Below are 12293 nucleotides of genomic sequence, written 5' to 3' on the forward strand. Positions count from 1 at the left end.
ACCGGCTGGTGGTCATAGGGTTTTTTATTGTTTTTAGAGACTTGCCCTCTCCAATAATTCCAATAATTAAGGATTTGAAGCGTACTACCAAAACTTGTTTGTCTGGCACACTCCGGTCAGTCGCATAAGAGGACTCTCCATCCCAGAGTCCCAGGCTGAATTTCAGTCCCAGTATGTCTCTGCATACAAACATGATACAGCAGTCTCAATGGGACGAGACAAATTCAGCCAAATTCTTTCATTAGGTTGAAGTGAAGTAATTGTCCTGACTTGTCTGGACACTAAATACAATACTATAATATACACTATACTTTCTAAAAATGTCATTTTGTGCATTGCGGTTTTGTTTTGGCCTTAAATGATATCCCCTGATGGACACTTTCAGTCGATATTATAATCCACATGTCGTGTGTGTTTGTCTGTGTGCAGGTCTGGACTTCCATGAGGACCTGCATCGCATCGGAGTAAAGGAAGGTCTGAAAGGCCGCAAACTCCAGAAGGCCATGGAGAGCTACGCGTGGAACATCACTGTGCTCAAGGTGAGATGAGCTGAGCCACAAATACCTTATAATGGTACCATATATATATATATATATATATATATATATATATATATATATATATATATATATATATATATATTTATATATATATATATATATATATATATATATATATATATATATATATATATATATATATATATATATATATATATATATATATGTAGATATCTCCATTTTGAGTCAAGTACTGGTTAATACCTTTGATTGATGTCAACATGTGAGATTATTTTGGAGGCTATAATCAGCTGGATAAGCAATCCCAGATTCTGTTGCTGAGATTAAACTACATGGTGTCTTAAGAAAGCCCTCTGGGATAATTGTATTTGCCTCCTCTCTAATCCCTTCTAATCTCTTAATTAATTACTGTTGATTCCAAACACTGTGTTATTTATTTGCTCATGCAACTATCTTGACAAGACGTGATAAGATTGTTCACACTTGTGCGCAGACACAAGCGTACTTTGGCTGTCTCGGACATGCCCTGAAGATGATGCTTAGCAGAATGAATTCATGGCACGGGGAGATAAGGTTGCCCGACGCCCTCGTCTCCTTGCGTCTATATGAGGCTGTGAGGATGAAACACCACATGCTGCTCAGACGGTGCTACGCACAGAGGGCCTGCTTTGCTAAGAAAAGGACAGAGCAGCCAGGATATTTTTTATCTCCATCTCATCACCCTGAAATCATTTAGTATTGAGTGAAGAAACTCCCTTGGCTGAGCTTTTTGCTTGAGTGTCAGGCCAGGTCGATGCTTGATTGCGTGATTCTTCTTCGCGTTTTCATGTCTGCCCTCTCAGATCGGAAGATAGTAATGATTAGGGTCGTAACTAACGATTAGTTTCATTAACGATGAATTGTTCATCAACTAACTGATTATCAGTTTTGTTTCAGAAATGAATGTGACAGCTTTATGTTGTTTGCTTTGCCTGACTAACACTCTTTAGAGATTTCATTTACTAAAGTGTAAAATGGTTAAGAATAAAAGCAGCAACACCTCACGTTTAGGACACTGGAATCAACTCAGTTTGATAAATAACCTCAATGATCAATTCATTATCAAAACTGTTCCTGCTATACTTTGACTCATTGATTAACCGACTGAGCATTTCATCATGAGTGACGGTAATGGCTACAGCAGTAATACATCCGGACTCAATGGTTTTGTCATCTTTTTTTCTCTCTGTGCTCTAATACAGCAGCTGTATGTGCAACAGCTAGATTTATCTTCATTGAGCTTCATGGCACATGAAATTCGGAAACTTGTGTGCTTAAATAGCATAACAGGTTGACACCCAAACATAATCCCTTTCTCTCCCGCACACCCTCCATCAACCCTAAACTCCTCTCGTCCCGGCCTCGTCTCTCCGAACACACACTTCCCTCTGTCGCCCTTTCCTTCTAGTCATGAGCCTCATTCTCAGTCTGAAGGCCTGCACATGTACTCCTCCTCTTCCTCCTCCTCCTCCCCCTCCCCCTCCTCCTCTTCCTCCTCCTCCTCCCATTCTTCAGTTGTAAGCTGCGTCTCATACTGAACATTTGGTGAGAGCCTGGTGAATGTTTGCCAAGGCTGGCAGCCATTTGAGTCATTTCACCTGTCATCCTCCCCAGATCCTCAGCAGCAGTGGTATGAAAATCATAGTGGGGCCACACAATATTCATACAAAAAAAATCGATGATGCAATCCAGATATACCATGGACATAGCACATGGAACCATACGCTCACAACTGTGTGCGAGTGAGAGAGGGAGACGCTGCGACCAATGTATCACCAACAGCAGTGATGACATAATTTCAGCCAAACAATGTCCTCTAAAATCACACAATGAAGATGTGATGACACATCTTACCATAGCAACAGAAAGGACCATCAAAGGACAACGTTAAGGATCTCTCAAATAGCCGACTCGTGACCAGCAACGGACGGTGGGTTTGTTCTCTGTTGTGCAACCTCATCCTCGTAAATGTTGCACATGCAATTCAAAAGTAAGTTTTAATTGAATTGCTAAATGGCCTTAGAATAGGGTTGAGCATGGCGATGGTCACTTAGCCAGAGTTTTCCTCTTTAAATGGACTTCCTGTCCAGACAGTTTCTTTTCTTGAAAGAAGACATGGAAAGCAGAACCGGGCTTTTGTTTATATGTTGACCACATTTTCTTTTTTCACCACTTGTCATTGAATTATTGAGATATGATTAAGTTATCTGGTCAATGTGGTAACAAATGTTTTATTATCAGTTTTTGGTCCAGGGTTAAAGTGTTAAATGGTACTGTAGTTAAATAATCCACACGAGTCATCGCTACTGTAGTTACGTTTACGCATAAGTGCAATATCAGTCCCTCTTTAGCTGGCTAGCAGACGTGCACACCCTTACACTATTGGAATCAACCAATGGGATGCTTCTCGGGCCCCACGCTTGATCTGTGAGTTTAGGTTCAACTCGTGCACATGCTCTCGTGGTTTGTCGGTCCAAAGTGCAGCACGCCGTGCCGTCCAGCAGCATCATGTAAAAACACTAAAAACACAACAAAATGTGTCCTAGAGAAGAGATTTCATTCTGAATATGATCTTTTTTTTTTAAATCTACACATTTTCTGAAGTTGACAACGTAGACTTTGCCACTAACGTGTCTGAATTAGAGAAAAGTCTCTAACTAATTTTGTGCGAAAGCGCCCCCTGGTGGGGCCGAGCGCCACAGGCCCCTTGTGCAAAAACGCCGATGATGCTCAGCACGCCTGCAAGCTGTGAGAGGAAGAGTCGTGCTCTCTATGTTTCTAAAACAGGCTCTTCCACGTAAGCTTGATTGTCAGATCAGAGTCTTTTTCTCCCAGGGAGACCACCCTGTCACTCCTCACCAGAGAGACATAAAGAGACATACTGGATCTCCTTTTTGTAGAAGATAAGCAGGCTCCAAAAATATGGATTCTGGTTGCCTGTCAAATCACTCACCATTGTGATTTCTAATGTAATTAACTATTGTTTAAGTGTTTGTATTAGATAACTATTCAAGCCCCTGCTCTTCCATCAAAGCTCTGCCCCCCTTATGTCCTTTTTCTTTCCAGTACTTATTCTATGTGGGTATCTTGGGCTCGCAGATTGGTTTTGTTCTTTAGATGACGGTTCAAGTGGGATCTTACCAAGTCCACAGATGACAGCTCAAGTGAAGATGCTCTCCATCCTGGCCGTGCTGCGCTGTCACAGCACTCTAGCTGGATCAACAACCTTATGATATCATAATAATAATAATAATAATAGTAATACATTGTATGTGCACAGCACTTTAAAAGGTACTCGAAAGCACTTTACAAGGTAAAGACAGAAACAATAAAAGCAATAACACAAACAAAACCAGAGAGATGACATAATAACACACACACACAAAAACCCTACATAACCAGCATCACAGGTTAAAAGCAGAATTTAATAGATGAGTTTTAAGTGCAGTTTTCAGAGTGCCGAGTGATGGAGAACGCCGGAGGTGCCGGAGGAGCCGGAGGAGAGAGTTCCCGAGGGAGGGGCCAGCATTAGAGAATAAACAGTGAAGGCTGGTTATTGAGTGTCCAATTTCTATTAAGGGGATGGACTGATTTTGATAAACTAGTAGGAGATTAGGAGAGAATGTAATGAGGATATAGTGGGATGACTTGGTGGCTGCCCTTGTTCGGGCTTAGCCCCCCGTGGATAGCTTCAGGCCAGCTGGTGAATGTACCCGAATATACGAGTGCCGTCGTGATTTAGCTCTGGCAGCACAGAGCAGTCTTCTCGCTGTCTTATTTTATGCCTGGTGAGTCATGACTTACATAATTTCCGGATTTTTTTTTCTCTTCCATTTCTTTTCTCCTTTTTTCAGAACATATGACTTATTCATGCCCGGGTTTGGCGTGCGGGAGTGGCTCAGGTAAAAGGCCACTTGCAGGGTATGAACATCACCTGTGAGCAAAGCGTTGGTTATTGTGTGCAGGGCAGCAGCACGTTACCCCGCTGTGCCGGCCGTGCTGCCCGAGAAGGTGATGCTACGGTACAGAAGAGGGTCATTCTGTGCATCTTCAAAGGGATGTTAAGTTAATGAGCTGTCACATCAGGTCAGACCGAAGTTCAGCGGGAGGGAGGGAGGGAAAACAGACAGATTCACCGACGAGAACTGCTTTCAACTTGTTTGTGAACAGATGTTGGAGGGAAGGTGGAGTAAAGAAAGCGTCGGACACAGGGGTGCGAGGCGATGCTGCAAGGCCTGAGGGGAAGAGTCAAGGATTGAAATACTCTAGATGTGGAGAGAGTTCTTAAAAAGCTTGTGGTCAGTTTTCCTATCTTTTTCTTGGCTCGTTCCAACAATATAAGCACCTCTCGCTCACTCCGCCTGTGGAAAAGACCCGACCACATTTCCACATGGCGGAGAATCTAACTTAAGGTGGCAGGCAGCCATGGCAGTGGCCCCGGATTGACTTGACAGTGCTCGCAGGATGCCTGTCCTGACCACTTCCTCCACATATGGCATGGATTTGTCTCTGGGGGTGCTCCCAAATAAAGAGCAGAAATGTAGTATTGCATCATCGCCAGCACTATTCACCATCTGAGAGAAACAGTGGGACTGGCTGGCTGGCAACCAGCTGATGGCTTTATACTGCCCCCCTCTGCATTTCCTATGTCAGTGCACTCAGTGAAAAGTATGCAACTTTTACATAATTGTCCTCACTTATTTTTTATGTAATTTCAATTCCATTCCCTCATCCAAACCGCTTCTTCTATTTAGGATCACAGACCGCTAGAGACGATCTCAGTGACATCGGGAGGAAGCAGGGTTCACCCTGGACAGGTCACCAGTTTATCTCTGAGCACATATAGAGACAGATGCTCATATTCACACCTAAGCGTAATTTAGAGTCCAATTACCGAAGCTGCATGTTGCTGGACTTTGGTAGGAAGTTGGAGGGAACCCACGCTGACACGGGAGAACATGCAAACTCCACACAGAAGCACTGCCCAGACTGGGATGTGAATCCTGCCCCCTCTTGCTGTGAGGCAACACTGCTAGCCACGACACCACCGTGCAGCTCTTCAATATAACATTATAATAATAAAATCTCTTTTTCAAAAGAGCTCTGGCCAGAAAATAAAGCACAGATCTCGATGGTCTTACTCTGATCGACTGCAAGATGAAGCAGCCCTGCGGGGAACGGGTATCAAAGATGCTTCTCCTATTTTTGTCACCAAGCGTTGTTAACAAAGCTGCCTCTTTCTCGCTCTCTCTCTCTCTCAGGGCCAGGCAGACCTGCTGAAGCACGCTAAGAGCGAGGCCCTGGACACTCTGCGTCAGATCCACTGTGCCGCTCAGTCCTGTGGTCTCAGTAAGAACGGAGCAGCTTCCCCGCAGCAGCATCCTCACCACCAGCTGCAGCCGGTCCAGATGCAGCAACAGCCTCAGGCCAAGACGCACCCACAGCCTGCGCCACTGCACCAGTCCCAAACCCAGCCCCAACCACAGACAGCACCTCAGGCTTATCTCCATCCGCTTCCCCAGCAGCATCCCCAGCAACCAGCTCATCCTCTGGTTCAAACTGTTTTAAACCCCCCGGCCTATAATCAACCCCCAGCACTGACCCAGCTCCAGTTTCAGTTCCAGAGCCAGCAGCAGAGGGCGGCAGGGCCTCTGGACGCCTTCCCCGAGAAAGGGATGGTCAGTGACGATCCTGCCGGATCCTGCTGACCCACAGCCTGTGCCCACAGAGAAACCTACCCAAAGAGAGACGGAGAGAGCGAGTTAGAGATACAGAAGCAGAAAGGTGTAGAAGAAATGCAGAAGGCCAGTAACGCAAAGGAGTTGGAGGAACTGGCTGAGAGGATTAAAGAAATGATGACGCTGAGGAAGACCCGTCGCGTTAGAAGTGAGACACAAGTCTGAGACGAGGTTTGAGTTGGCCAGAGGGCCGGAGGAGAAAAGAGAGAGAGACCTCACACTTCAATCACACATTTCTAACCGAGATGGAAAAGAGGAATGTTTGCTTTTCTCCATCAAGCATTTTAAAAGATATCTGCAAGTGTAGGTCTCTTCTGTCTTCTCTCTTGTGAAAAACCAAAAGGGTAACAGCCGGTAACAAACCTCTGCTGTGTGTCTCGGCATAGGGAAAGCGTGAAGCCGTTGGATCCGTTAGATATCGCTGTCTCTCTCTGGGAAGTGCTAGTTACACGCCCCTCCATTATGTACTCTAGCTCTGTGGGTACAGGCTTTACCTCACGGTGGCATTTTCTGCCACAAATTTGCCTTTTCATTTCCAGAAAATCCTCAGCATGTCTTGTACTTTTAATTTTGTCACGCTCGCACTCTTCCATCTTCGACGTAAAGCTAAGCGCAAACCCTCACTCCTTTTGACGAAGAGGCTGCCGTCTTCATTTTGAGTGCACAACGTAGAGCGGCTCGACTAGGCCGAGCTCGAGTTCGGCACAAACCAGGAAGCTTTCAAGCCAAAATAGAAAAACAAACTAGCAGCTGTTGATGGGGTCAGTCACATTGATGCTCTTCTTGCAACGCTTGCCGGTGCCGACCTCCATCGAGCCTCACGCATCTTCAGTGTCATTCCACAGGATTTAAGTTCATCGGCGTTCCTGGACTCTCCCCACAGGGTCTCCTTGTCTCCCCCCCAGGGGCTGTGTGTGTGTGTGTGTGTGTGTGACGTTATGTGAATCTGTGTTTTGGTCCCCAGGGTGGAGGTGGCCCACGTCAGTCAGTGGTGGAGCTCACCAGCCAATCACAACTGGAAATATTTGACCCTGCCTGTTGAGAGGTCAAAGGTCAACAGGAACATGGTACTGCTGTCAATAAAAACACAAATTAAAGTGAATATAGATGTAAAGTGTATGTAAAATGTACGAAGGGAACATATATTGATATAATAATTCTTTAGACACAGATATTGATATTATAGTAATTGTCGTATGTTCTATTGATATTCTGATTCTTTTTTTTAGCATTACTTCCACATATACAGTGATTTGACACCTGTTGAAATGTGGTGCAGATCAGGACAACCAGTGCATGTGGGACTGGGACGATAGATTACTGGTAAATGCCACAACACGAGGATCGAACAATAACCCAACATGTGTTTCACTGCAAAGTGAGTGTGGATTCTGTAAGAGCTCCTTTAAGTGGCCCATTAAAACTGGCTTCATTGTTTATCCTGTCTCCTCTTGTTCATTTACCCGTCATGACTTAAATAGGAATACGTGAAGATGTGGATAAACCCAACTATTTTTAGGCCTCTGCTCGAAAATTGCATACTCAAACTAAAAAGGGTGTATCTCTGCAACCACTGGGGCTATTTGAATACTGTTGGTGTTATAACAAAAGGTACACATGTGAGATTTTGTTCAGATGTGTAAATGTATACAGAAGACTCTGTATACTAAATGCTATTTGAATTTTCTCATGTACCAAACCATACATTTCACTTATATTACTTATGGTGTTCAATACATCCAAATACAGCAATTTGGGGCTTTTATTTGAAAAAAAAAATCATAAAACAACCTATGAGTTACAGCTTTATATAACTATCGCTCAGTTTCCCCCCAAGCGTGGGATTGTTTTCTGTGTCATTTGAAATGGATTGATATTTTACTGAAAAAGGTTTCTGAGAATGACTGAGAGTGTGTATTCAATCTGACATCCGTCATGCTGCAGAGCATTTTGAAAGCAGCTTTCACAGTAAATCTACAGCGATCAATAATGCCTTTGAAAGGCTTCATTGATCGCTGTTGATGCACTCTTTAATTCTCTTGATCTAAAATTGTTCTCTTATCAATAAACGAGAAGGAAGCCATCTATTTCCTCACAAATGGGTTTGTCTACAGCAATGCTTCCTGTTGTCCATAAGATGGCAACAGATATTAAGTAAACGAGGACGTCAGAATGAAAACAATCGGAAAGTCGATAATTGCTTTCTTGTGATTTTGTTATCCTGTCATGGTTACTTACGAGAGAGGCAGTGTTCTACCATGAAGCATCTTTTGGGAGCAGCGTGGTGTGCTTGTTTCCAATTGAAATAATCCTGCTTGATGTTTTTAGCTGTGGGCTCATCGACCCATAAATAAACCCTGTTCTCCCTACTAGTAATATCTCCGTGAAGGATCAAGCCAAAACTGATCTTGCTGTGTGAGTATGGCGCCTATTGTACGAGAGAACAAAGCCCAAAGAACCTAATTAGCCATCCTTTTGAATAAGCGTGCCATTAGCCCTAAGAAAGGCTGTCTAGGCTTTTTTTTCCATATTTATATTTTAGATCTCGTTGGACACATTAGCTAATTGACTTCCGTCCCTCTCCCGTCACCATAACGGTATGTTTTCATAAACCTTTGGCATGCGGCAACAAAGAAATACCTGTAGTTCATCAAAAGTAGAGCCTTGGAGATGATCTGCCACAGGATATTAATTAAGGGCAGCGAGCGCGACACCAACCATTCAAATGAGCAAAGAGCAGAATTACTGGTATCGGGTCATTCATTTCTGTGGGTGGTCAAATGACGTCCGTCGGCTGTGGGCACCACAAAAACAATATAAAAGATACTATCTTTCCACCGGGGAGACCAGAAGATCAGATGACTCCCCTTCACACGAGCCAGAAGATGCCGTGGTTCCTCACCAACTTCCAGAAAGCTGCTGGCATGGACGCGTCGAACCGGGTAACGCAGCCTCTTCCTCCTTCTGCCAAGAGTAGTGAGCGATTTGTTGGACATTATAAATCCATGGTATTTAAAGTTTTTTAGTCTTTCTACTTGCCATTTGTTTTTAGATCCTCACCAAGACAGAATTAGCTGAATTAGCTGACTTGCTTTATTTGTTTTTAATACATTTGGCGTTTATACATTTTTATAAAAATTATTAAGTTGGGCATCATGTTACTGTCTTGTGAAGTTACAAGTTCACAAGGTCATCAGGCTTATACTTATGTGATCGGATTCACCTAGCTCATTGTAATTTAAATTGTCTACGCATTGTTTGTGTTTGTATCATATCTAAGGACATATTGTTGTTTTTTTAAATGAGCCGAGGCTACATGTTCTTTGTTTTTGTGTCTCTGTTTCGATAAAACTAGACAAACTTCTCTAGGATGTCGGCAAAGTGCGAAGGCACGACTATGTCCACATAATTAATAAGGTTGTACAGTATTGATGATCGGAAATTAACAATAAAAACAACATTATGTTAGATTGGTATGATTTAATTTATATAATATCACTGACTCAAGGTGTTATAGCATGCATATGTGGAATAAATGTCAGTAGGATATTATTGGAGGTCCACTGATTCATATCCTTTATGCAGAGATGAATAGTTGTGCACAGTACTCTATATATCTTTGACGAGAAGTTCTGGTTTGACATAACAATAAAAAATATCAGCATCATCTTATTGGAGATTCGGTGATTCACATTCATTATACTTATAATTTGTCTATCCATCCAATAACATCTAACCAGCGACATTTAGATAATGGTGCAATAAGCTATTTATAAGGAATGATGAAGAATTCTTAAAGAATTGTTTCTGTGTCTTTTCACGCCTGCAGGTCACGTTCTTGCATGGGTTTATTTGGGCGTACTAATTATAATATGTATAATATGTATTTGTAACTAATCTCTTTCTCCCAGCAGAAAGTCCTGCTGCTGGTCCTGATGCTGCTGCTGTCTCAACTGGCCTGTGACGCTCACACCGTGTCTGAATGCTGCAGACAACCAGCTCGCTCCTGTCGCCTCTCTGCGTTTCTGTGCCGCTCCGGCAGCCAAAACTTTGCTGCCGGAGCGTTCCCGGGAGACGCCGCCGCCGGCATCCTCACTCTGGGCAAACGAAATGAAGACGAGCATAACTTGCAGAGCCGACTCCACCAGCTCCTTCAAGGCTCCCGGAACCAAGCAGCAGGGATCCTGACGATGGGGAAGAGGATCGCAGAGCGGGATGGAGAGCAGTACATGGACTGGATGGCTCAGTCTGGGTCAACCATCACATTGCCACTCCCTGATTCAAGCTAAACCCCTCATGGTTAAAGTAGCCTCTGAGACTCTGTTAAAATCCAGGTGGGAACGCCACCTATCTGGTGAGTGTCATGACACCAACTGTGTATTTTCTGCTCAAGTAAAGAATTTGTGATTTTCTTTGAACTGTGCCTTTTTGAATGTGAAGTGCTGTGCACTGTCAGATAACAGTAGGAAGATCTGTGATATTGTACATACATAGAAAGCGTGTGGGGTGTAATAAAAAGTATAAAGCTGACAACATGTCTTTAAAAAGTGCTTCAATTCAGTCTAAAAATAAACTGCTTATATATTGATGTTTATATATTTTTAAAAAAAGACTAGGATCCAAACTAAACTAACAAAACACGGTTCTGTTATCTCCATTTTTCAAACATGAGAGAGCGTGTAATTAATGTATTATTTTTGCTGAAGGCAAAAGTGTGTGATTGTTGTGAGCGACATGGGGAGTGTGAATTCTTATCACATATTTATATTACATTTCTTTATTGTAAGATTTACTGGCGAAAAAAAGAGTTACACCCAAATAGTTCCTCCCCCTAAAACCACTCCAATCATTTTTGTCCAACCCTTTACTCTGAATCAAAGCCCGGCATCTCTTTTTCTTTTCATACTTGATTTTTACCTTTCCAGCGCAAACAGAAAACATATATGCAAAAATGAAAAACAAACAATAACAACAACAAAAAAGGTCTGGTTGGCTGTGCTCCCTCAAAAACATGACATTCAAGTGATCTTTTCTTGTTCTATTGCTGACGTGTAAAATCATCCATCTCTCCCACTTGTCACGACGTTGCTCCTCTTGAGTTCTTATTCTGTGGGTAAACATTTCCATCTCATATTTTACAGGCTACTAGAAAAAAAATCAGCAGATACCTGTCTTCCTTTTAGACAATATATGCCGTTATATTACCGAAGTAGAGAAAAATACAGGACTCGGGTGATGTGATAAACGCGTGAGAGGAGGACTGATACCGATGATATCCAATAGGATGCCTTGTGCATGCTTCGTAGAGATGAAAGAGAAATTGTTTTACCATCACTTCTGTTTGCACTTGGCCCTGTGAGTGGGGCTCTGTGGCACAAATCTATCAGCACAGTTGTGTACTCATTTACACTCGCTGAATGATTTTTTTGTTCAACGTGTTGAGCCCGGAGGAGTTCAGCACGTTGCTCTTCTTAATGCAAGAGTGCTGCAATATGAATATCACCATTCATACTGTAGGTATTCATCAAAAAGCTTGTTTCACACGCCCTCTCTCCATAAAACTATTCCTCTATTTGTTATCCAATCTATTAAAGCGAAGTTTGTACTACTATTCATTTCATTACAAACTTTACACCTCTGTCTTAAATCTGGCTTTAAATTTGAATACATTGGAGATAATCAGATGTCTTTTTACTTTTTGCTTTGTCACTGAGTTTCAATGTTCTGCCCCTCGTGGAGACCCCGGGCCTCAGCTTGGGCTCAGTGGGTTTTTCTTATGAAAGAGCTTCATGGCGCTAAAAGACCATTCCTACTCCACCTTTTTGACGGAGGAGCGTTGTAGAAAACGAAAGAGAAGCTGTTGAGGAAATCTGCAGACTGAGATGACGTTATTGCTTTCCCAACTACTTCATAGTGACTCTACGGCTCCGCTATACACCACACTTAGGCCACAATAAGGACACAACACAAGAGGAGCGCTGCTCAGCAACATGTT

The 12293-nt window shown here is 42.9% G+C and overlaps 2 protein-coding genes across 3 annotated transcripts in view; both read left to right on the top strand.

Annotated features, from left to right (window-relative positions):
* The window catches only part of stat5a (signal transducer and activator of transcription 5a), a 112216-nt gene extending 104481 nt beyond the window's left edge, over positions 1 to 7735 (top strand). Inside the window, 2 exon segments of the mRNA XM_068578343.1 lie at positions 430 to 539; positions 5822 to 7735. Of these exon segments, the coding sequence (XP_068434444.1) occupies positions 430 to 539; positions 5822 to 6268 (557 nt within the window). The 3' untranslated portion in view covers positions 6269 to 7735.
* Positions 7736 to 9156: 1421 nt separating this feature from the next.
* On the top strand, positions 9157 to 10753 carry hcrt (hypocretin (orexin) neuropeptide precursor). Of its 2 annotated transcripts, none has more exons than XM_068579114.1 (2): positions 9157 to 9240; positions 10213 to 10753. In XM_068579114.1, exons 1-2 carry the CDS (start codon positions 9157 to 9159, stop codon positions 10585 to 10587), a joined length of 459 nt encoding a protein of 152 aa, XP_068435215.1. In that variant the 3' UTR covers positions 10588 to 10753. The 2 variants fall into 2 exon arrangements, with proteins under 2 accessions (XP_068435215.1, XP_068435216.1); XM_068579115.1 differs by having other exon boundaries at positions 9161 to 9240; positions 10210 to 10753.
* Positions 10754 to 12293: the final 1540 nt, after the last annotated feature.

This window comes from Clinocottus analis, unplaced genomic scaffold (assembly GCF_023055335.1).
Source record: "Clinocottus analis isolate CAN_PGR_092001 unplaced genomic scaffold, fCliAna1.0.p SCAF_16, whole genome shotgun sequence".
Taxonomy (NCBI): domain Eukaryota; kingdom Metazoa; phylum Chordata; class Actinopteri; order Perciformes; family Cottidae; genus Clinocottus; species Clinocottus analis.